General features: G+C 47.0%; 1 protein-coding gene across 6 annotated transcripts in view; it reads left to right on the plus strand.

The window, feature by feature from the left end:
• Positions 1-25,149, plus strand: part of Cacna1c (calcium voltage-gated channel subunit alpha1 C) — a 562,741-nt gene that overhangs the window by 500,216 nt on the left and 37,376 nt on the right. For 3 of the 6 annotated variants that reach the window (XM_057773590.1, XM_057773562.1, XM_057773555.1), the window contains 5 exons: positions 3,968-4,051; positions 11,146-11,178; positions 13,950-14,078; positions 16,103-16,168; positions 17,220-17,311. In XM_057773590.1, the coding sequence (XP_057629573.1) occupies positions 3,968-4,051; positions 11,146-11,178; positions 13,950-14,078; positions 16,103-16,168; positions 17,220-17,311 (404 nt within the window). Of the gene's footprint in view, positions 1-3,305; positions 3,390-3,967; positions 4,052-11,145; positions 11,179-13,949; positions 14,079-16,102; positions 16,169-17,219; positions 17,312-25,149 lie in introns of all 6 variants that reach the window. The other 3 variants (XM_057773572.1, XM_057773582.1, XM_057773598.1) reach the window with 2 other exon arrangements.

Genomic DNA, 25,149 nt, shown 5'->3' on the forward strand with positions numbered 1-25,149 from the left:
AGAGGTTTGGTTTGCCACTTCTAAGAGAGCCAGCACAAAGCTTTCTAGCCCTGATGTCCCAACCCACTCATCATAAAAAAAGATTGATGGCAAGTATAAGCTGGTCCTTGTCAAATGGATTTTATTAAAGAAAAGACCTGCGCTTTTCCCCCACCTTCCTCTCTGTTACATCCCCAAGCCTCAATTACTCATGGGAAAATGAGAGGGGGAAGCAGGTGCATGTGCATACATGTGTGTGCATATGAAAGAAAACACTTGACCCTTACACACCAGAGCACACAGAAGAAATCTTCTTCCAGGCCCCTCATGTAAGGACTTGGCCAGGTGTCTCCCTTGACAACCTATTTATTACCAAATGGGTGGACGTGGATTTTGTTTCTGGAACTGGTGTGGGGCAAGTAGGAAGTCATGATTCTTGAAATAGCAGAGGAAGAAACCAGCCAAGGGAATGGGGACCCGGAAGCTGGATCTGAAGTCATCCTCAAGGACCAGCTGGGAGGACTGGTGGGCTAAAGGGATGGGAAGGTGGGTCTATAGGTCATGGTGAAAAACTGCCCCTTAAAGGGACTCTCCACCCTCCTGGAGTCACTCTGACGCCGCTCTCTCCAGCTGTGCATCTGTCCGCCAGGACTGGGTCCACTGGAGCCTTTGGCAACAAGATAACTAGTTGGTTTCTGCACCCAGTGGTTTCCACAAGGTACTTTGGCAGGGAACAGAGAAGCCAAGCAAAAGCCCCAGCCACACAGCCTGGTTCAGGCAACCAGGAGGTGTAACTAACCCCAACAGTCCTAGCCAGTCCAGTTATCTGCAGCTATGGCTGGGGGAGGGCCGTGACTGAAGACCATTTCTTTCTCTCTGCACATAAAAAATAAATCCAAGAGAAGCGGTGAGCAGAGCTGCACAGCGGGAGGCTGACAGAGTCCCTTTCAATCTCAGCCCCTTCCCCTGGTGCGTACTAGCGGATTAATTGTGTGTGTATCTGTTTTTCACCCAGTAGCCCACTCTTTGCTTTCTTCCGTCTCCCCGTTCCTCCTTCAGAGACTGCAGACACAGCCAGATTGCCCGTTTGTTTCAGGTCTTTGGATGGAGAGACTCCACAGCTCCACAGCTTTGTGGGAAAACTGTGACTTCCGCCCTCCTCTCTCTTCCTGTTCCATACCCCAATAATGTTTGCTTGCCCTGTTTTCTAGGCTGGTGCTGGTCATCCTCTGGTTGGTTTTGTTTTGTTTTGTTTTTTTGTTTTGGGGGGGTTTTTTTGGCCCTGTTTCTCTCCCTCCTCTTCTTTGCCTTCTCTTCCTTATTCTTCTGAAATAGCTCTATTCCCAAACAAGCAGCTCATACTTAGAGATGTCTCCAGCCTTTTCCAGGGTCCACTTTTAAAGCATACACATATACAGGATTCATTTGAGAGATTCGCTCCCACCCTCCCTCCCCCAGATTAGTGTTCCCTTTCTACCCTGAGCGGGTATAAGAACCTAGAAGTGCACTGGTTATTTGCTGCTTAGACCATGTGACTTAACTGGAAGAGAGAAGTGCCTGCCTGAGATATTCAGGGTGTTGCTCCAGGAAGCCAGCAAAAGAGCCCTGGCACAGGCTGACCCTCATGTGCCCTGTGACCTGGACAGTCTCAGCCCCAGTCTGACCGCCCAAAGCCTCCTGGGGAAACACAGGTTTTCTTTGGGCAGAAATGCCTGGGAACTTCGAGTCCCCTTTCCTTGGGGCTTGACCTCTTCTAAGAATAATAGCCGTAGGGCAGCCTGTCTGGTAGCTTGCTCTAGAAGGAGATGGCTGGGAAAAGAGGCAGTTTGGGGATCTGGATAGGGTGAGGAGGATGGAAGAACGCAGGCTCAGCTCTTAGAAGTACAAAATGCCAAAGAGAGCTAGAAGCCTTTGAGAGCAAAGAACGGAGAACCTCCCTGAGCGCTCTTCCTGCTTCCAAAGCCTCTGGCCAACCTCCAGACATCCATCTCCAGAAAGCTCCAGGCAGGGAGCAGTGGCCCCGCTGAGCAAACGCCAGCAGCGCTAATCTGTCCTCTTTGGGGAGCATCACCTGAGAAACAAAAGGAACAAATGTCATTTTTTAAGAGGACAGATCTCCTTGATGCCACCAATGGGCACATGACTGACTTGCTATTTCCTGGCTGTGGCTCTGTGCTCTGTAAGGTCTTGGGACATGGCCATTTAAGCTGCCACACCTCCCACAGAGGCAATACTCAAGACCTGAGAATGCCACTTGCTCTTTGTTTTGTGGCTGCCTACCCAGGAGTCCCCAGCCCTTTGGGCATTCTGGATACCTGGTCACACAGTTGTCCATGTCCTTCGAAAAGTCTTCCACTTTTCCCTCTTGTGAGTAAGTGGAAAGTCAGTGAAGCCATGTATACAGGCGGCAGTAGTAAAGTTGGGAGCCTGGTCTTTCCCTTCTGAGCCTAACTCCCCTCCACAAGGCTCTGCTACCTTACTCCCTTTCTAAGAAGGCAGTATTCCTGCCCACCAATCAATCCCACCGCCCCCAGCCCAGCTCAGGAAGTCCTTAATAATGGCCATCACTTTCGGTAGCATTTTCAAGGAACCTGGGATGGTACCTAAGAGACACCCCTGCAGGCATTCGGGTACTTCTAGACCAGGAGACACTTCTATCCCACGAGGAAAGTTTTCCCAAGGCAAACTTGCCCTGAGACAGATGGGCACGTCCAGTGCACGAAAGAGGCTAAGCCCCTTTCCATCTCCACAGAGTCCGACTTAGCGTGGACACTGTTGGAGTCATTTGGTCCTTTGGTTGTCTCTGAGCTTGCATCCCAGTCCTGTCAACTCTAGGACATGAGCCACTGACTTCCCTCCCTTCTGATAGGTCCTTCTAGTAGAGGGAACTAAAGGTATAGATCCTTTACTATATGCTATATGACATATACTATCTGCTAGAAACTATATACTAACTGTATACTCCGTACTATAGGAGCTGACACATAAACAGTAGAATCCAGCCACACCCCGCACCACTGTGCCTTACCTGCCTTTGTCCCTATACCCATGGCCACTTCCACCCTGAGGGAGTGGAAGGGTCCTCTGTGCAGGAGGCAGAGAGAATGCAAACCACATGACCCATGAAAGGCAGGACAGGAGGGCTGAACTGACCGCCTCTCTGCTGCTCCTATCCCAACCAGGCTCCTGGCCAGATGCTGATGTTCGGAACCCCTAACAGCAACACTCAGGTGCCTGGACAGTGATTCTGATGGTGATGTTGCTCTGTTCTTGTCTGTCTAATATTCCTTTTTAATCCCCATCCTGCCTGCCCCTCCCTCATGTAGGGTTACTTTAGTGATCCCTGGAATGTTTTTGACTTCCTCATCGTGATTGGGAGCATAATTGATGTCATTCTCAGTGAGACTAATGTGAGTATCGCTCTGCCCTCCCCAGGGACCCTAGTCCTTCCACCTCTCCTACTTCCTCCGCTCTTCTCTCTCTCACTCTTTCTTTGCCTCTTTTTATGTTGTTGTTGTTTTTTTTTTTTAATTTCTGATTTTTACCCACCTCCAGTCATGCTTTTTATTGAACCTGCCGTCGTCTTGTAGGGGAAAAAAAGCAGAAATCTCTTCTCCTTTTTTTCCCACTTGTCCTGGCTGCGCTGGGCCCAAGGGCGCAGATCTGAGCGGAGGGAACAGGCTGCACACTGGTTGGGCCAACACTGGCTGCCTTCCGGGTGGCTGTCGCCCACCCACCTCGGAACTAACCTAGCTTTTGTCAGGCCTCTCAATCCTGCGAAACCAGGTTGCCCAGGTTTGAGCCGCCAGAACTATAGAGTGGTAAGAGTATTTAATATACCCACGTAACCTCTTTCTTTTCTCATTTTTTTTCTCTTCTCTCCTTTCTTTCATGCCTCTTTTTTTTCATTTCCCTCCCTTTATTTTATTTTCTCCTCTTTTGTTGGTTTGTCCCCTTCTCTCTTTCCTGGCTTTTCTGCCCCATGCAGCACTATTTCTGTGATGCATGGAATACATTTGATGCCTTGATTGTTGTGGGTAGCATTGTTGATATAGCAATCACCGAGGTACACGTAAGTACATGGTGTCTGTGACCCAGCTGACCCCGCCTGCTCTAACATCCATTTGTTTCTCCCTGCTTTATTTTTGTCTTTCATTTTTATTTTCTGTGCTGCCCCACTTCTTTATTTTTTATTTCATTTTTAAATTGGTTTAAAAATTATTTTTTTACTGCATTGTTCGGAGATTTCTTTTTATTTTTTTTTTAATCTTTGGAACGCACTAAGACTTCCTTTTAAGTGTTGGTTGCTGCATCTTTTTCTCTCTCCCTCTATAATCAGCCTGGCATGACTCACACTGTATAGGAGGGTGCAGCTACGCAAATTACGGAGTGAGGAAATGAAGGGTTCTTTACGAGTTCTGGGCAACCACTGGAGCTGGAACCCAAACCTTTCCTAACCCAAAACTTCACCTCCAGATTCTGCCTCTCCTCCTGTTTGTTTTCCATTCCCATAACTTCCCAAAAGGTGTGCCCGCAAAAAGAACACCCGGAGTCAAAGCTAGGAATTTGCCTGCATTGTCAGCCATGGCCTACTCTCTCCCAAGAACTACTTGATTGTCTTCACATTGAACAAACTCTTGTTTGCTTTGACTAAGCATCAGCATCCCATATCGGGCACTCTGAGGGAGAGAAGTATTGTTAGTGTTTGGGATTTACTTGTCCTCCCTTCTCTGGAAACAGTAAAGAGCCTGGTGGCTGGTGATTTACTGAGAGCCTTCCGGGTGGGTTTTGTCCTTCTGTTGCCATGGAAACAGGATCCATGTAAGAGCCTCATATCCATATGAACTCATCCTAGAGTTCATAGACTGTACACCTGCCTGCTCTCCTTCCCCTTGCCCTTCAAAACCTGCCCCTGGCCCGCGGACCTCAGGCAGGCCCCACACCCCAGCCCTGCTGCCCTCCCCTCCCCAGAGCTGCCTCCTTCTATACAGTTCTCGCACATGTCTTCTTGTTACCTGGCATGTTTGGGTGTCCTCTTTATCTATAAGCAAGTCTTCTTGCTGTTAGTCCTTAACATGTATTGTTTAGTTTCTGTCATTAGTTTTCCATAAGAAAGAGATTTGATAATATTTGTCTATACCTTTGATGGATAGAACCATTGAATAACAGCCTGGAGCACCTGATTCTGGGACTCGATCGTAGATGTTTGGAATTCTCTTGCTCTCCTCCACATGTTCCACTACCTCCATGTAGACTGGCCATCCCCAAGACATTGCACTGGTGTGATTCTCCTCTATGTAGCCACCGTGCTTAGGAGGAAGGAGTTTACATTCTCCATACATCCCTTCCTCTGTCCCCTGGCCTATGCCCTCGCCTATCCTGTAACTCCAGCAACAATTGCCCCTCTGTCTCTGAGAACTTGAGTTTGTCTTTGCCTCAGTGTGTGTGTGTGTGTGTATGTGCGTGTGTGTACATGTATGTGCGGGCGTGTGTGTGCATGTATGCACGTGCGCATGTGTGTGTGCGCACATATGCATGCATGTAAACCCTTAGGCTTGACTCCTTCAGGTAAAAACTCAGATAATTAAAAGCAAAATCAATCTTCCGCAATTGCTGCTAACTTCCTTTCTGAGTAGACTCCCGGTATGCAGTCCACGTGAACCCTAAGTTATTTTCCTGTTGTTATTTAAGTCTCAGAACCTCAAGGCCAGACTCTTTGCTGATCACAGATGTCATGCACTGTGCCGCCTAAGGGTCCCACAGAGAGAGCAGTAAAAAGAAAGACTGAGGCATGGGCTCTGCCATCTGTATGTAGGCAGTAGCGCAGGCTGGCAGAGAAATCAATGCAGAGATGTGCAGTAAGAAAACACAGGGAAGGACAGCCGGCTGCTTCCCATGGTGACAGAAAACCCATTGTAGCCCTAGGAGTCCCTCTGGGGTTCTTGGACTGCTAGCAAAAGCCATAGCTCTCATCCTGCCGTAACATCGTTGTTTCTGTTCTCAATGAAAACAAAGACAACGCAAATATGTAGTTCCCTATATAAAATATGTGTGTGGATGTCTGCTCACATAACAGCACCTATCCTAAAGCCCTGGGTCAACTGTAAAGATCTATGAAGTAAAAGCTAAAGCATCCAAACAAATCACATCAAAACCCTTGCCTTGGTATGCCCATAACTTAAAGCCTGCACACACCAGGAGTGCCCGCCTTTTCTAGTTGCTGTTAATGAGACTCATGGAGGTGACCAGCAGGTACAGCCATCAGAGAAAGTGCAGACCATCTACAGCCACATGACCAGAGCCTTGGTAGGCCTGTGGCCACACTGGTTGCCAAAAAACCCTGCACCCGAACAGCAGCCAATAGGATAGCTGCATGATAAGATCACCCTGCTCACCTGCCTCTGCCGCTAGGTGACAGTGACGAGCTGCAGAGTCAGGATTTTCTTATGACCTTGTGGGAAAACTCAGGAAATCCTGCATCCCTAACACCTGCGCCAGGCCTTCCCATATTTCTCTAGACACATCCCATTACCACAAGCATAGATTCCCAGGCACCTGTTCTATCCAGAAGCTATCCATGATGGCTTTTCACCTGAAAACCATCACGTCAGGCTCCTTTGGGACATGGCTGGCTGTTGTCCTCTCATGGAATCTCTCGTTCACCCTAATGTCCTTATGAGTATTTTGCATATTTAAATCCATTTTCCCCAGGTGAGTGTCCTTCCCTTTCAGGAAATGTACTTTTCATTAGTTCCGGGGATCAGCACCCACTCAACTCTGTATGCTCATAGTCTGTCACCCAGGATACACCTGAGTCAAAAAAGGTTCTATGTTAACGGTTTGCTTCCTACCGAGAAAGCAGTCAAGGGCAAGGAGGTTCAAAGAGGGCAGGTCAGAGGCACCTGGCATGAACAGGTGGGCACCTTTGAGTTCAGAGCCACTTTGTATTGATAGTTCTTTTTATCCTCAGTTTTGAGCTCTGAAGATTCAGAAGGGCATCCTCCTGACCACGGCAGGATGTTTCCAAGCTCCGCTCCAAGCCCCCACTCTGTCTCTGACCCAGGCCTCTGCCTAAATCTCCCCTGTTCTGCCTTTGTGACCCCTGTAGGGTCAAAGCGTGGTGTGACTCCACGCACTCTGGTGAAGCCTTGAGCTTCTCCAGTCCGGGGATATGAAATCACACCTTCTAGAAGTGTTCCATGGTCATCCATGGAAGATCTGATAGCATTCCCCCAGAGTGCTCCCTGATATCCCAAATGAGAATCAGTTTGGGGATGTGACCAACAGCCTTTCTGCGCACTGTTTTTTTGTGCTGCCTCTGAAAGGACTTTGAACAATAGAAAGTGCTAGAAGACCTCATTTCTTACATTATGGATGTGGAAAACCATTTTCAAATTGTCTATTAAGAAGCCATGATTATCTTTCTAGACTAAACTCCAGGAACCAGGTACCTTAGAGCCATCAGTCCAGGTCCCTGGGCCTCCATTTATTTGAATGTGGGAGGAGTTGGATTGAGAGGCCTGAGAGTCTCCTGTAGCTCCTGGCCTCTGTGATTCCTGCATGGTGAGGTAAGAGTTCCTTGTTGCTTTCCTAGCCTCCCGGCCCTCAATGTACTCAGCTCTGTCTGGACTCCAGTGTGGTTCATGTAGGACTAAACAGAGGCAGGGACAAGAGCGAGCCCTCCAGGGAGAGCTGCAGGCACTGGGAGAGGTCCTGGGGAAAGAACCCCAACCCTTGGGGGATTCTAGGCAAGTTAAGAGGAAGAAATATGGAAGGGTACTAGACGCAGTGTGCTGGACGACAGAAATGACCAGAGCAGGAGAATAAACTAAGGATTAAAGTCATTTTCTGTGAGCTTGGCTGGTGAGGAAGAAAAGGGAAAAGGGGCAACATGAGATCTTGTCCTTGACAATGTCGGTCATCAGGACAACTGTGTGACTCACGATTGAATCAAGACCACAGGACCCCCTGCACATGTGAAATCTAGGCATACGCAAGGCAAACAATCGGTCCAAAGTCTTCCAGCTAAATGGTGACAAGTCTATGATTCAAGCCATTCCTGTCAATCAGCTCTTTCACTCCCACAGAGCTATGGCCATGTATTGAGATGGCATCAGCATAGCAACACTAAATGTAGGCATTGGTGGCTTCTGCCACTCCTGGGCCCTCTTCTGGTACTTTCTGCAGCTGACCTATACAGAGCTGCTAACCAGATTCCCTGTGCTGATGCTCAGCCAGAGGACGTTGGATACACCTGGAATGCTCAGGCAAAGCACATCACAGGGGCAGAAGCAGGAGAGAGACTCTAGGGAGAGCAGGCATGGGGATGGAATGCATATCACATGCACTGGCCAGATCAACAGGGACAAGAGACAAGGAGAGCGAACAGGCAGAGGACACAGGAGTTGGGGTCAGTTTCAGGAAAGGATGGGTTATGGTGCTAGCTCCAGGTCTCCCTCACTGCCATCCTTGGTGCTGCCTTTCCCCTGCAGCATCTTTCCACCATAGACCCCCATGCACAACTTCCTAGCTCCCTGATAATGGAGCCTGTCAGCTTCTTCCCTGCCTCCAGTTCCTTGTTACAATGGAGAAAAGCCTGGGCATAGAGACCGCTGCCTACTATGTGTCCACCCTGACAAATATGAGGAACTCACAAAGTATAGCAAACAAGACAGATGTGACCATAGGCTTAAACTGCTTTGCATGGGCATCCAGTGGCAATAGTTCCATGCCCCCTATGTAGCACAGCAGAGGCTTTTCACTTGCAGCTAGGAGGGTCCTGAAGACCCAGATGATGGCATGAGGTGGTTTAGGGATCACCATCTGGCCTGCCTAGGCTTCTTCCCATGCAGAACTCACTCCATGATTGCATCCTGGCTGTTTGAATGGTTGTTTCTGAGAGCGTGTAAGCACAGTGTGTGGCGAATGCTAAGGAAACACTACTCCAGCCAAGCAAAAGCTTTCTGAGTAGTATGGCTTTAAGGCTCAAGGAACAGTTACCCCACAGTTTCTCAGCCTTTTTTACAAAGTTGTTATTACCTGGGCTGGGAAGCGTAAGACCCAGATCTCAGCCCTCATCCCCAAGCTGCTCCACAATCTTGTCTTGTGCTATAAGACATGACCTGAGGACTATCAAGCTAAGGCATGATACTAAAACAATAAAATACTGGAGAAGTAATCAGATCTAAGCCTAATTTTTTTTTTTTTTTTTTTTTTTTTTTTTTTTTTTTTTTTGGTTTTTCGAGACAGGGTTTGACAGGGTTTCTCTGTGGTTTTGGAGCCTGTCCTGGAACTAGCTCTTGTAGACCAGGCTAGTCTTGAACTCACAGAGATCCGCCTGCCTCCGCCTCCCGAGTGCTGGGATTAAAGGCGTGCGCCACCACCGCCCAGCTAAGCCTAAATTTTGAAGTAAAATATAACTTAAGTAAATGATCTTTTTTTCTTTTTTTCTTTAAATTTTTTTCATTTTGCGTACCAACCCCAGTTCCCCTCCCTCCCCTTAGTAGATGATATTTTAATCAACAAAAGGCCAAGGAAAAGCATCAGGAGGGAAAGTGGTCATGGCAAATGAATCTTTAAACTCCTCCAATGAGGGATCCCCAGTGTTCAAGTGGTAAAATAAACCATTTTATTTCTTTGCAATGGCTCAAGGCTGCTTTAGTAGGGCCAGCTGAGCTGGCGAATTTTCTAAATTGCCTCCATTTTGTTCTTATGTAGGTTGAGATTGGTCTAGAAGTCCTTTAAAGGCTGACCCAAGGTCCTTGAAAGTGACAGGTAGCTGTGATGACATTAGGATGTTCCTCGGAGCAAAGCAGTATCCCAGAACAGCCCCCTGACATGTCTACAGAGCACGTCACCTCCATGTGGCTCTCCCATTCCACTGCCAAATTGCCAGACACGGAACTCTTATTTAGTAATCCATGGGCAAAAGCCCTGGAGCAACCAACCAGGGCAGGGGAGGGCAAAGAGATACACTAAGAGACATAGGGTTGGCCATCATGGCAGCTGCCTCATGCTGGTGGAAGAGAGGCTTGGGTGCATGGACAAGGAATGGCCTGTCTGTGTGAATGTGTATGTCTGTCCATCTGTCTCTGTGTCTCCTACGAACCCAGTAGCCAAATCCTACTGACCCATCCCCTCTAGACACATAGACTGGCCGGACAGCTGGCAATCCTCGCAGACACAGAACGTGTTCCGTAAATGACTAAAGAAGGCCCTTCCACCCCACCCCCCACCCCAACTCACTCTACCATCCTCCCAAACCATCAAAACCAACTCTATGGGAAAAAAATTTTTTTTAATTAATTGGTAAGAACTGTTACCAAGAAGTTATTTTCATACTTCAAGAAGGTGTCTGATTATGAACAGTTCTTTCCTTCAAACATTCTATTACGTCTTTCCTTGTTTGTGCACCTTGAAAACAATCATGGGCAACATCTAAAAGTAGCTGATCAAGGCCTAGGCTCCAGCCCCAGTGGCTGAGATCAGCCAGGTATGACTGTTGTGTGCTAGAGCCCAGTGTGGGGGTAGCTCCCTGCGAAAATTACTAGGGAAACTGGGAGAGGAGGGGCCTTAGGTGCTCCCTGTGAGCTCCTCCCCCCCCAAACAAATTCAGTAATCTAACCCTAGAAAACAACAACTTGGGGCACTATTGGTGACATCCTAAATTGTGTGCCAGGCCTTCGGGATTAAAAAGAAGTTCAACTGACTCCCATGTCAATGGCCAAGGGCCCCCACATTGCTAATCTGAACTGAGCTCTAAGCAAGTCCATGTCCAGCCTGAGTCGGATTCACTTTAAACAGACTACCTGAAAACAAAATAAATAAATAAATAAATAAATAACTTGATCTCCACCCACAAATCTGGGCGACCTCACTTCCTCCTCTGTATTGGGAGCTGAGTTAGTTCCCTCATAGCCACGGGTGGTGACTGGATCGGATAGGAGACTCTTGTGGGTCCTTGTTGGCCGCATGGCCTAGTGACACACAGCCCATGCTCTCACTGATGTCCCTCCCCCTGCCAGGCCCATGCTTGTGTATTTCTTTCACTTGTTTCCTTATGCCCTCTCCTACCACTGTGTTGTTCCTCTGTTAGCCAAGACCTAGAATACCAGGCTCTTCGTTGGAGACTCATTACAGCTTATCTCTGTCTGCCTTTCTTTAAAGCCAGCTGAACATACTCAATGCTCTCCCTCTATGGTAAGAACAACCCTCCAGACCACACTCCCAGCTTCTGTGCCCCCCCCCTCTAGCCACCACTTCTTATCCACCCCAATTTCCAGAGCCCTGGGAGCCCAGCCCAGCTCCCATTGCATGTGGCCACCATGTCCATTGTGTGCCTTACCTGCCTGTGCTCACGCGAGCTGCGCGAGGGTGTGTGTGCAGTGGGTTCCTCTACCTCCTCAAGCTTCCTTTGGGTGGTGAGTCACCGTGATCCACTGGGAGAGAACTGGACCCTTGCGATTTCCTGTTAAACATCCCAAGGACTCTGTGTTTCATCTCACGTGGGAATTTGTGATGGATGCTTCTGAGAACTGTGATGAGGGTTCCAGGGAGAAGACAAAAGCGGGGGTGAGGGCTAGCTAGAGGGAAAGGCAGTTCTAACCGGCGCTGGAACCACCAGCCTCTCCTGGGCTTCATGTGGAAAGCTGTGTGAGAGGCACAAGCTGGGATTTGCCGTGGCACAGGTTGGCCCGACAGTCTCTCTACTGTAACCTAAGCTTTACTCTTGAATTTTCCAAGTCCATTCCATTTGTGCTAGAACCACTTTTCTATAATGTGGGAAATGGGAAAGCAAACCAACCGAGCCACTTCTGACGGAGAAGTATACATTTCTTTTGTCTGAGTGATATGACCTTGAAGCTCCTTGAAATGGCTTCCCCTAAGAGCTACGTCACACCTTTCAAACCAGGCTAATCATTCTCCAAACTCATGTGAGATACATGGGGAGTGTTGTGGCGATCCCCATGGCAGCCCACGCTGGCCAAAAGGCTGTCTAGGAAATTCTCGTTTTGTTTTTTAACTCATCAGACCCAGTTGTCCCAGCGACACCAGCTTCACAAATGGTTGACACCCACAACTGAAGTCCCTTAAGTTGATTCTGTTCTGTTGTGTTTTGTTGTGGGTAGAACTGACAGGTAGCAAAAGGCTCTGAGCTCCTGGTAGGATTCTCTAAGGAGAAAACCTTCTGAGGACAGAAAACAGAACTTGGAGGAGGCAAACAGATGCAGAGGGAGAGGGAGCCAAAGACTTCTGGGTAGGACCAGCAGCCCACATCGCAGGCCTTAGGAGTTCCCAGTACCTGTGAGTCTGCCCATTGACTGGCGGGCTAGCATCTTAATAGCAATTGGGGTACCTCCAATTTTAAAATATAAGAAATGTTTTGGTTCTTGTCCTATCTAGAGGGTCTAAAAACCAGAACCCTCTGCCTTGCTTTCTTCAGAGCACTCCTAGTATGGAGGGTGGGGCTGATCCAGAAAATCTACCCCACATTGCTGCCTCCCTTGGTGGGTGGTCATTGACATGGAGGTTAGATATCTCATCACTCCAGTCTGTTGCATATTCCTTGCATATTCCTAAAGTCCATTACATGCACCCCTACTGACAGACCTGAGATAAACTGACCTGAACTCAGAGATGGTCCAGAAGGCCATAGAGGAAGAACTAAAGGGTTTGTAGAGCCCTTTAGCGCCAAGGAACGGTCCAGGGTACATATAGGTGTGGTGCTGTCAGTGAGGGACTGAGCTAGAAACACTGTCAAGTACAGCAGGAACACAAGTTAAAGGGCTAAGACAGGAGAACAAGCAATGTCAGACCCCTCCTTCAAGGGGTACCTGGGATGGGAGCCGTAACAGGAAATTCTGGGGTCCTTTCTCTCCGGGTGCCGCTGCCAGCAGGGCTGGGTAGGCCGCACTAGCTTTGGGGAAGGCAGAAGGGCTCCCAGGAGCTCTTGGAGCTTTGGAGCACAGCCAATCACATAAGCAGGTGGGCCAAGGGCATGATTAGTTCTTGTTCTCAGGTATGGGGGCAAAACACGACACTCGTGCCTCAGAGGCACGTGTCCACACCTTCAATCTCCTCCAGGTTAAGAAGGCAGTCGTGAACCTGTGGCCATAGATTCCCAGCAGCTCAGAAATTCTGTGCCCACCTCAGCTGCCCCTAACCTCAATGCTGCCTCTGTCTCTTTCTCTCTGTCTAAGACCATGCAAGAGGTACACTGGGTGGCACCCCACAGTGGCCATGTACCAGGCTCAGTCTTTTTGGGGACTCAGTGCACAGGATGCCTCTCCTGCCTTGTCCTGCTGGCATCGCCAGCCCTTCCAGATTGGACCTCTAGGGAAGGTCACAGCCACTGAGGCCATATGTCAAGGACCATGAAAGGGCAGCAACTCCAGAGGCACGGGACTGTGATCCCCCCATTATAACACAGCAACCCGCTACCACCATTCCCCAGCAGGCTTTTAGGGCAGGACCACGGGAAGTAGAAAGTGGTGACCGGGAGAAGGGAGATCTAAGCATCCAAGGCATGCTCAGAGGCGATTTCAGGCAGCTGGGAGAGACGCCATCACCATCCAGCCTCCTCCCGATAGAGCAGCGGTCCAGTCACAGGGCAGAACTCCCAACAGACAAACGGAGCCGCTGGGCTGCTTTCTCCCGTCACAGGAGGGCAGGAGCCTCTAGGGCAGTGGCTCTGGGCCCAGATTCCACGGCTTGTAATAGTAAAAAAAAAAAAAAAAAAAAAAAAACCTAGGAATTATGGGAATAGGAAAACAAGGCCATGAGCCCAGGCTGTCTTAGCAGACACCTTGGGATAGGCTGCCGACCTGGAAAGGAACCTAAGGGAAGAGTCTAGTGCAGCTGACCCCACCCTGGCCTGCCTCCTCTCAACCAATGGCTGTTTCTCAGAGGATCCCTTCCTGCCTTGTCTTCTTGCTGTGTTAACTGCACCCCCTATTGCCAACGGGTTCTAGAGCGCAGAGGAGAATTCCCGCATCTCCATCACCTTCTTCCGCCTCTTCCGGGTCATGCGCCTGGTGAAGCTGCTGAGCCGAGGGGAAGGCATCCGGACCCTGCTGTGGACATTCATCAAGTCCTTCCAGGTAGCCATGCCCTCCCCGTCCACTGCTCCCAAGAAGAGAGTGACCTAGTGCTCCACCGTTACTTTCCCTGGGGCTCCCCACAAAGGGCAGACCAGGAAAGAAACAGCATATGGGGCCCAGGGTTGGCTGACGCCGGCTCTCACACTGGTCCAAGTGGTCCAGTGTGAGATGGCAATATGATAGTACCTGGCTTTCCTCGTTCTGAAGGGAGAGAGGATGCAAGTAGACCTGTGATTCCAAAATCCAGGACTCAACACATTCCAAAGAATTTACTAGAAAAAAAAAAAACGGATTGCAAGTGCAGTCCTGAGGAGTGCTTTGTAAGTGCAAAGTTCATGAGAAGTGAGTTAGGGCACTTGGACCCCTGGGAAAGGTCTGTAGAAATTCCTAGCTGTGCTTCCCAAACACCACACAACAGCCAGCTTCTCTTCCCACAGAGCTGCTCTTAGACTTCCCTAGACCAGCATCTAGGCCTCCGTGTCCCCTGCCCTTGACAGCGCAAGTTCAAATCGGTCATGGAGTCTGTCTCCATCCAGATGTGCTCAGAGTTGTGACTGTACCCAGGGGACAGATGTCTTGTGGTGGTGACTTGCCTGCCCTATTTGGAGTCCTCTTCCAAACTCACAGCTCTGCGGACAGTGCCACCCAAAGCTCTCTGAGAGATGACCTCAAGTCTAGCCCAGCTACACACAGATCTAGAGTTCTTCCAGACATGCCCCACCCCGCTGGCCTCTGGACCCCTAATGAGAAGCTGGGGCTCCTCACACCCACCCCAAGATCCTTCTCAGGTCAAGGTGAAGGGGGGGTTCTAAGGATTTGAATCCTTGGCCCTCGTGGGATCAGGATGCGAGGGTTATCTTGCCTTGGCCCCTGAGACACCCCAACATTTCCTTGTAATGAAAAGTGGCTGGGGTGACCTTGAAGACTGGGACTTGATCAGTGAGCAAGAGAGCCTGCCACACATGAAAAAATTGTGTGATCTCTTGGTGCCATCTAGTGGTACATGGGCAACATCGTTCCTAAGCCGGAAAGCCAGTTTTCCATGATCCCACAAAAGGCATTGAGACTCATGGTGCCTCCTCCCAAGTGGCTATGGCTCTGTTTAGGGGATATACTGAATAAGTAAAATGTGTGAACCCGATTGTGTATGCACTGTTGTGTCATGCATTTCACAAGCCTTACACCCTTCAAATGCCACACCCCTGCCAGGTAGAAGGGTTGTACATTCCTCGTCATTCAGATCAGGAAACAGGTCCAGAGAACTTAAACACTGTGTCCAAGCTGTAGAGCTGGGAAGAGAGGGGAGCAACAGATGATTATTTTTTTTTTACATTTCTCCTTATTAACTGTTTTTATGGCAATGGTGCTGACTGCTCATTTCTACGAAAGTATCTGGATCAAGACGGGGTATAAGCTGCCTCCTTTCCGCTTTTCCCTGGTGACTACAGTGGTCTTTTGGGGGTAATTTCTATCGCCCCTTCCTTCTTTGTGCAAATACATAACTGTAGTCTGAGGAGGACTGCTCCTTGATTGTTCTCAGTAAACAATGTGGAGCTACCTCCATTATTCTGAAGTGTATTTTAAAACCAAACTATGGGCTGGGACCAGGGCTCAGTAGTAGAGGCCCTCAGCTCCATTCCCAACAGATAGAGGAATACATAGGTGGGGGGGGGGGGATAGATGATTATTGATGACATATTAATAGGTAGATAGTGATTATTGATAGATATATTGATAGATACAGATAGATGGTTATTGATAGATATATTTATTGATTGATAGAGACAAATAGATGATTATTGATAGATATATAAATAGATGATATAGATAGATAGACAGACGAAGAGACAAACTGCTGATATGGCAAGCCAGAGCCCACCTCTCAGGTTCTCTCCCTGGTACTCAGTTCCCTCTCAGCTAAACAGCAGCTGATTGCTGTGGAACTGGGGATGCAATGCTTTCTGGGAAAAGATCCTGCTGGCCTGAACCCCTGGGTCTCATGGTCGCTGTGTGCTTCCTTCTAGGCCCTGCCCTATGTGGCCCTTCTGATCGTGATGCTGTTCTTTATCTATGCAGTGATTGGGATGCAGGTATGAGAAACTCCGCCTCCTTGGTCTCTTCCCAGCCCCCAGCACGGTAGCTCCTTCCCAATTCCTTCTCTTCTGACTTTTGTCCCTGCCTGTCACTCAACCTCCAAAGAGCGGAACTTCCCCCAATACGATTATGTGCTGTAGGCCATGGGCAAGAGACAGCACAGTGGTCCCTCCTTACAGTACTAGCTTGGGTTCTGCAGTGGGAAGACACTCATAAATTAAGCAGTGGGCCTCAGGAGAGAATAGCCTCCCGCCAGAGACAGCAGAAAGTGGGTGTGTCCCACCAGCATCCTCTGCTTTGTTCAGGCTGGATGTGCTCAATTTGGAGTGAGAAAAGAAGAAAAAGCACTGCCCATCAAACATGCAGCCCTTTTCAGAAGCCTCCTTCCCAGGGGCCTGCTGTACTTTCTCTGTTCCCTCACCCAGAGTCCCCCCACCCCTTCAAGGCTCCAGCTGAGTCTTTCTGTAAGGCAGTGCCACCCCAGCCAAGCATGTACACTAGCCAGGATATTCACTTAGCAACTCCCTGTACAAAATCCCTGAAAGTTCCTGAGGGGAAAAGTCTTCTGCACTTTAAAGGGAAAAAAAGATACACTGACAGCAGATACAGGGAGAGTACTGGCGGCCTCTGAGAGAAGCATGGCCTCAGAGGGCCAGGAAGAACACAAGCAGACCTCTGGCATTAGAAATGAACAAAGCTTGTCCAAGCTCTGGACCGCCCATTCCATAGCAGTGCAGAATCCAAGAATCAGCTATGTATTTGGGTATCTGGAGTAGCGAAGGCAAGAAGGCAGTGAGCCCTGGTTCCTACCCTGAGCACCCTGATCTCAGCATACATTTACCGCCCCCAGCTTCCCCTGGGTGGGAGACCTTTCCTGTGGGCTGAGGGTACATTCCTTCCTAAAGCTGTCAGTGCTGGAGCTGACTCCAGGGCTCAGGGGACAGCAGGTGTCTGCTGCTTGGCCCGGTAGGCCCGGAGAGGCTGTTAGACGGTGGCTGGAGATGATCACACTGTCCTGCTCTGGTCCCTGAGTGCCTCTTTCTTCAGGTGTTTGGAAAGATCGCCCTGAATGACACCACAGAGATCAATCGGAACAACAACTTCCAGACGTTCCCCCAAGCTGTGCTCCTGCTCTTCAGGTGGGTCTCTGATGACGTAGGTGCACGGTGCACACTTCCAGGACGGTAGTCCATCCCCGGGAGAGCCGAAGGGGCCAGAAAAGAATGGCCTCTCCTCCCCTCACACTGTCATTTACACCAACTTTCCATGTGTAGCCACAGGGCACCACACGCATTTTCTGGGAGTCCCCTACCCCAGCCATTAGGGGGTCAGAGTTAAACACCAGAGGCATGGTGGCTCAGATCTGGACTAGGGCATAGGCAAGCCGCAACACACTGGCCTTGATTAATGTGTCTCCTTTCTCTGACAATATATTCACCAAGGCATCCGTACTTTTTGCAACTCTGCCACCACGGGTGTGGCTGAGAAGGTAGTTTTCTTATGCTGCTCAGAGTTCATCTCTTATGCCACCATCTTCTTGTTCTCCTGGCTCACCGTGGTCCCCTTATCTGCTTCCATCTTCACACTTTCCTGTTTTGCACGTCACACGCTGAGACTCCGTCTAGTCCCAGACTGGTAGATGAGACCATTTCTCTTGTATCTGAGGCAAATGCTTTCCCAGAGCACATGGGGAAAAGAGCTGTTAACTGATGTTGCCCCCCCACCTTCTACAGAACCACACCCAAGTTTATCACTGCTCCAAACGATGGGTCTCCTTCCTATCCGCCTGATGCCACTGCCTCCCACCTCACATGCCGTCAGAACAAAGCTGCTTGTTATAAATCTGCTGTTTCACATCGACAAGCTTATGCCACACTCAGATGCAGGAAATGGTCACAGACCTCAGGCTGGCCACTGATCTCTCCCTCCTTTCTAAAGTTCTTAACAGCAGAAAATGCCTTTTTGAAGAATAAATCCATAACACTGCTGAGGATGGAAAAGGGAAAATGAGAGAGGCTACAGGTGAACTGGGAGTGTTGAGGAACTTCTAAGTGGAAGAAAGCAGATAGGGTTCAGTTCACCAAAGAATGAGCTGAGAAGATTCACGTTTCCAGACAGTTTTAAGACCAGGGAGGGGGTGAGAGCAGCCTGGAGCTTCTCCAACCTGAGTGTCAACAGATACAAGGGAACAAGGGACTAGAGAGATCTGGGCCACTGCTTGAACTTATCCCTCTGGGGCCTGCATTCTGGGGAAGCTCTTCTGTGTTCCTAAGGTGTGACAGCATCACCCCAGGGCTTGGCAGTCTGATAGACCCAGCAGGGTGTGCGCGCACGCGCATGCTCTCTCTCTCTCTCTCTCTCTCTCTCTCTCTCTCTCTCTCTCTCTCTCTCTCTCTCTCTCTCTCGGAGAGAAGCTACCCCTCAGGCCCCTGGTGCACCTTGCCTTTAGTCTGTGTTCCCCAGAGAACTCACATAAGGACTTTATCCAGAGAGCTGCGGTCTCAGTCACAAAGAGCAACTGACAGTAATCCCAAAATATTTGAGAAAGCCAGCATCAGGAAAGAGAGGTGTCTGTGTCATGCCCAAGTCACAAATAAATGAGCATACAGGGAGGGGGAAGGACGGACCAGATCCTAAAGATTTTAAATAAATGCGGTTCCCATTGTTAAGGCGACTAAAGACGGACCCTTCTGTTAAATTAGAAGAAACAGCAACAGCAGCCATTACTAAACAGAGCAAAGAAGGAAGAGAAAATACAAAGGTTAAATCTTTTTCCTTTCTAAAATGTTTTTAAATAGATGAGACATATAGCAGAGAGGATACATCTAAACATGTATTGATGAGCTTAAATATCTACTAAGGTTCTTTTACTATATAGCCAAAGCACAAAGGAAAATAAGGTATGAAATAAAGATTAAGACAAAGACTAGAGGTAAAAATAGAAGTTCTAGACAAGAGCAAAAGAGTCAAAGAGAGTGAAACAACGGCTGATCAAATGAAATTCCCAAAAAGACGCAAGTCTCCAGTTTGAAAAGGTTTACCAAGGGCAGACTGAGTTGACAAGGGGTGGTGGCTCATGTCTGTATACTCAGAACTCGGAAGGCTGGAGCAGGGGCACCGTGAGTTCAAAGCTAGTGTGGGTTACATGGCAATGCCCTCTCTCAGGCTTATCCTCAAATATCCTTAACTGATCGTTTATGCTGACTTTTTAGAATACCAATAATAAAAAAAAAATTGAAGGTTCCCAACCTATAAAAATGTTAGAGAAAGAGAATTGTTTGTTTGTTGTGGCAAGCTGTACAAAGACACTACAAGAAAAGGAAACTATAGACCAGTGATTTCAACTTTCCTGGTGTCTTTGATTCAATTCTGCATGTTGTGATGACCCCAACCATAAAATTACTTTCAAAACTGTAATTTTGCTAGTGTTATGAATTGTAATATAAATATCTGTGTTTTCTGATGGTCTTAAAACCCCCAAAGAGGTTGTGGCTTACAGGTTGAGAACCACTGCCATAGACGGATATCCATAGTTAACATAAATACAAAAGAATCCTCAACAGAATCCTAGCAGACTGAATTGAACAATGCAATAAAAGCATCAATCATTGTGTACAGGTGGGATTTAAACCTGAAAGGAAATTGGGTCCTCCATATGCAAATCAAGAAGTGTGGTAGCCGGGCGGTGGTGGCGCACGCCTTTAATCCCAGCACTCGGGAGGCAGAGGCAGGTGGATCTCTGTGAGTTCGAGGCCAGCCTGGTCTACAAGAGCTAGTTCCGGGACAGGCATCAAAGCTACAGAGAAACCCTGTCTCAAAAAACCGAAAAAAAAAAAAAAAAAAAAAAGAAGTGTGATACAGCACATTAACAAAATGAAGAAGAACAAAAACCTTGTGGCCATCTCAATCTCAGTAGATGAGACTTTCTGTGTGACTCATCTATGTCTGGGAGGAAAGTGCTGGTAAACATATGTGTTAAATATGGAAAGTTAGCAACTAGATACACAGACACTGAAAGAGCATCTCAAAGCAAGGGGAGGGGAGCGGATGTGTAGCTCAGTGGTACGGTGCTTATCTGACAAACCCAAGCCCTGGGTTGGATTCCCAGCACCGCCTGAAAGCAAACCACTAGGTCGAAACACTGGACAAGGGAAACATCAATGGTTTAGCAGAAGGAAGGGCAAAAGTGGCTTTGAATAAAGAAAAAATTAGGAGAATAAAGTAAAAGGGGAGAAGAAAGATAATACAAAGATATTAAAAATTAAGCTTGTTAAAATTTTACATTAAAAATCAAGCATTAGGACCAGCAAAATGGCTCAGTGGGTAAAGGAGCTTGCTGGCAAGACTGACAACCTCAGTTCAGTCCCCCAGGACCCACACGGAAGAAGGGAAAACCAACTCCTCCAAGGTGTTCTTTGACCACCACACATGTGCTGTGGCACACACACACCCCAAAAAATAATTTTTAATTCTTTTTTTAAAAAAAAATCAGGCATGGGGGCTGGAGAAATGGCTCAGAGGTTAAGAGCATTGCCTGCTCTTCCAAAGGTCCTGAGTTCAATTCCCAGCAACCACATGGTGGTTCACAATCATCTGTAATGGGGTTTGGTGCCCTCTTCTGGCCTGCAGGCATACACACAGTCAGAATATTGTATACATAATAAATAAATATTTAAAAAAATCAGGCATGATGCACACATATATAGAAATTTCATAGTGAAACCTATTCATTTGTACAATTAATATGATTGAACAATCACAGTTTTCAAAGATTGATACTCCACTGCTGGTGCTAGTGTGCCTGAGTCCTAGGACCCCCAAGAAGACCACCACGGAGCCACACTTCCGAATGCAAAAGCAGGGTTTTTTTTTTTTGTTTTTTGTTTTTTGTTTTTTTTTTAAGTACGGGCTAGCAGTGTTCCTCTGCCTCACAGTCTGACACAGCAGATGGAGGGAGAAGGACCACATCTACTACTATAAGGGGTTTATAAAGATAAAAGCCATAAAGCAGTCACAAGGTTACAGTCTCAAACTACAAAATTCCTTATCCTGTGTCACAATTGGCTAAAGGTGAGGTACAGCTCAGCTGTTAGTTCCTGATAGGCCATTAGTATTGAAGGGGGATAGCAAACACCCCCTCTGGTTACATCCTCCAGACATCTGCTGACCCTTTACTAACATAGGGTCTGCCTGGAGACTTACCTGATTTTGGTCCATTGTTACTCAATCGATAGGGGAGGTTAGGTGGTCAGCATCTTGCCAGCAGTTTTGTGTAGCTTGGGTTTTTCCCATAGCTATTACTTCCCCTAAAAGGGGGCTAGCGACCCCCAACTTTCCTCCACAAGGTCCCAGAATAAAAATGGAATCTTTTCTGGCCTCACACTAGCCAGACATGGTAGCACATGCCTTTTAGTACCAACACTCAGGAGGCAGAGGCAGGCAGATTGCTGTGAGTTTGAGGCCAGCCTGGTCTACAAAGCAAGTTCCAGAACAGCCAGGGATGTTACACAGAGAAACCTTGTCTGAAAAAGAGAAAGAAAGAAAGAAAGAAAGAAAGAAAGAAAGAAAGAAAGAAAGAAAGAAAGAAAGAAAGAAAGAAAGAAAGAAAGAAAGAATTCTAACTCTAGAATATTTGTAATAGACATATTAAAACAAAATGACCCAAAGAGAGGATAAATGACCCAGTGAGGACTAAGAGGTGGGAAATGGGAGCACCAGCAGTGCTTGATGTGTGTATGCACAGTCACAGCATCAGTAGAAGTGAAATTCCAGGTAAGAAGCATTAAACAAAACGAGAAGGATTCAATGCGGATAAAAGGTTTAGTCAACCAATAATATATAACAATTACAAACAATGTAAGCTTAACAATATTCTTTGGAAATACATGTAGTAATGGGACACAAGGAGGAAGCAATTACATAATGGTGAGTGGCTGAATATACTATTTATAAAAAATAATAGCTTGGCATAGGCAAAAGACCATCTAAATGACACAATTAAGAGGTGTTATTTATAGACTAAATGGCAAAAGACACATTCTCTTTGAACACTCAGAAACAAACATCTATAAAAGTAGCCAAACTTAAGTCATAGTTTAACAAGTTCTAAAGCTTCTCCAGCATTCATACAGCAAGCTAGAAATTGTGCACAGAAACAGCCCCTGTAAAATCTACCCACGTAAAATGTTAAGACCCTCCCCTAATCAGCTTGAGTTGACAGTACAGCTTCTCAACCATGAAAGCAGGAGGCAGGACGAGATGACTGGTCAATACCAAATAAAATGAGAGCCCAAGTGTCCTTACTTGGGAGATTATATAAGATAAACAGATGAGCAAATGAACATCAAAAATAATCCCAAATTATGAAGGAGTTCACTCATGAAAATAAAAGTGTAAGCTGCCAAAATAAAAAACAAAACTAGATTTTTTTAATCCTTAGAAGATGATTCTTTGAAAATACCAATAAGTAAATATGCATTTATTAAATATAAACACTAATAAAACAAAAGCATAAGAGTAAGCGTGGGAGTACAGCATAATTGTGGATGTGGAAATGGTTTTTAAAATGATGAGTGAATTTCGTGTCTCATTTTGCTTCATCTCTGAGGTGATCAGCTACTTCAGAATGAAGGAAGCTGCATGTCTTTCTGGCCACTAGCTGCTGGAAATTCTTTAAAGCAGGCAGTGAACACAAACGTTATACAATAAGCATGTGGCCGCAGAAGTGGCCTTTGTCACTCAGGTGAAGGCTGAGAGGCTGTGCGTGCTAAATAAATGAGAGAATGGTATACCGAAGCAGGGCTGCTTTCCTGCACCAAGGAGTGGGGCCTTCCTGTTATTGTGGACCAATGTGCGCTGGAGAAAAGCATATGCAAATCCTACCCCAGGTTGCTTGTATCCTGCTTTTGGTTACTTTGAGGAAAAGGCAGAAGGATATTCCTGACCATCTCATTATCTGGACCCCAAAGTTGGCAAGATACACAAACATTTCAGTCTCTTTAACGTTATCTTCACCAATATTTTGTGAAGAGGCCCACAAAGAAAGAATGTAAACTACCCTGGACCAGAGCACCCAGGAGTCTGAATCCTGCTTCCCTCCGGTGTCCTGCAACGTGAACACTAGCCTGATGCTCTAGGAGAAACAATGTACTAAAAAACAGAAAGAAAGGAAGGAGGAAGAAGAAAGGAAGGAAGGAAAAGGCAAAATGCCAAAATACACTAAAGAAATGGATAAAACCAGGGAAGCCAGAAATCAGTTGCCAAGCGATAGGGCTGTTCTCCCTGAGACCATCCAGCTGTCTCTACTTCTGACCAAGGCTAGTCAGTTTGAGGGTTTGCAAAATAAGATCAGACCTTGAGAAAGAAGCAAGCAACAAAATTCAACAACTAAAACAAAGTACTATGAACAAATTTATGCCAATCTGTTAGAGAATCTAAATGAAGTAGGTGCTTCATTATTAAATTATTATTATTATTATTATCATTATTATTATTATTAATTCAGGGTCTCTCTGCCTATTCCTGACTGGCATGGAACTCATTATGTAGACTAGGCTGGCCTCAGACTCACAGAGATCTGCCTGCCTCTGCCTCAAAAGTGCTGCAATTAAAGGTGTGTGCCACTACGCCCAGCTGAAGTACATGCTTTTATCTAGGAAAATACGGATTACAAAAATTTTGTTAAGGAAAATGTTGCTCCAATGGAAGACCACACACCCAGGAATATTTGGGCAGCAATAGACTGATCATGATAGTAATGCTATTAACTGGAAAAGCATTGATAAATCAAGAAACTACTATAAATTTAAAGAACAAATTATTCTTTGAAAAAATGTCCGAGTGTAGTGTTCTGGACTGCTACATATTCACACAGATCAACGTGAGCGATCCATTAGTTCCAGCTTATCAGAGAAGTGGCGTTCCCTGCCAGGAGCAGATTAGTGCTAATTTTAACACCAAAATGCTCTCAATAAATGAGTAGCATTAGCTACAATAGATATTGAGAAGGTTGTCAAAATCACAGCCTTTACAAGGCTTACGCTCCTGTGTTTTCATCTGTGACCCAGCACTAAGTCATTCCGAGTCATCCAAACTCTCAGAAATAGAAAGAGGCGGGAACCTCCCGACTCAGCTGAGAAGATGAACTAGTACTGATTATTTTGTTTTTAAAGAGAAGGCAGAAGTCACGAACACTACAGTGTAGGGTTCTGCCATCTGAAGACAAAGGCTAATTCAGTAGAAAATGAAAGCAAATCAACTTTATAACAGTGGGGAGGATTAGTGTGAGGTGGGAGAGCCAGCGAGAAAACCCCCAGCTTGTGAGAGCCAATTAATAAATACAATAGACACATTGTGCTATCACTTTCTCTAGTCAGTATTTTGTTGAAAGCTCTACCCAGTGCAACAATATGAGAAGGATGGGCTGGGGTGGTAGATGGTGGGTAACATCCCTGCCTTGAGAGCATGGGTCCTGAACTGAGAACCTCAGCAGGAGTGGTGGCACTCCAGACAGAGCAAATGTATATAGCAATTAAAATGAGTTAAGCTAGAGACAAGCCATATCTGGAATGAGACATTTGTAGTGGATGTAGCTAACAAAGGAATTCATGTGGCCATGCCAAGGATTCCTTGAATAAACAAGAAGATACATAGCCCATGTGTCACAGAGGCAAAGTCATGAACATGCAGTCAAGAGGAGGCAGAATCAAAACTCCCAACATACTAATCGTTTTAAAACCATTTTTAAGAAAGATGTTCATTTTATTTCTTTTTGAGACAGGACCTCATGTAGCCCAGGCTAGCCCAGAAAAGCCAAATTTGAATAGTAGTGACATATCACTCCACACTACCATCTGAGGAGCATTGTTTAGAATTCTCTAACACCAAGAGCTGATCTGTCTGCAGTGACACTGGTCTAAGCCAGACAAGTGCCACCTGGTAAAGACGAAGACATGAAGCATCTCCATGTGGTAGTCCC

This window comes from Chionomys nivalis, chromosome 1 (assembly GCF_950005125.1).
Source record: "Chionomys nivalis chromosome 1, mChiNiv1.1, whole genome shotgun sequence".
Classification (NCBI taxonomy): Eukaryota; Metazoa; Chordata; class Mammalia; order Rodentia; family Cricetidae; genus Chionomys; species Chionomys nivalis.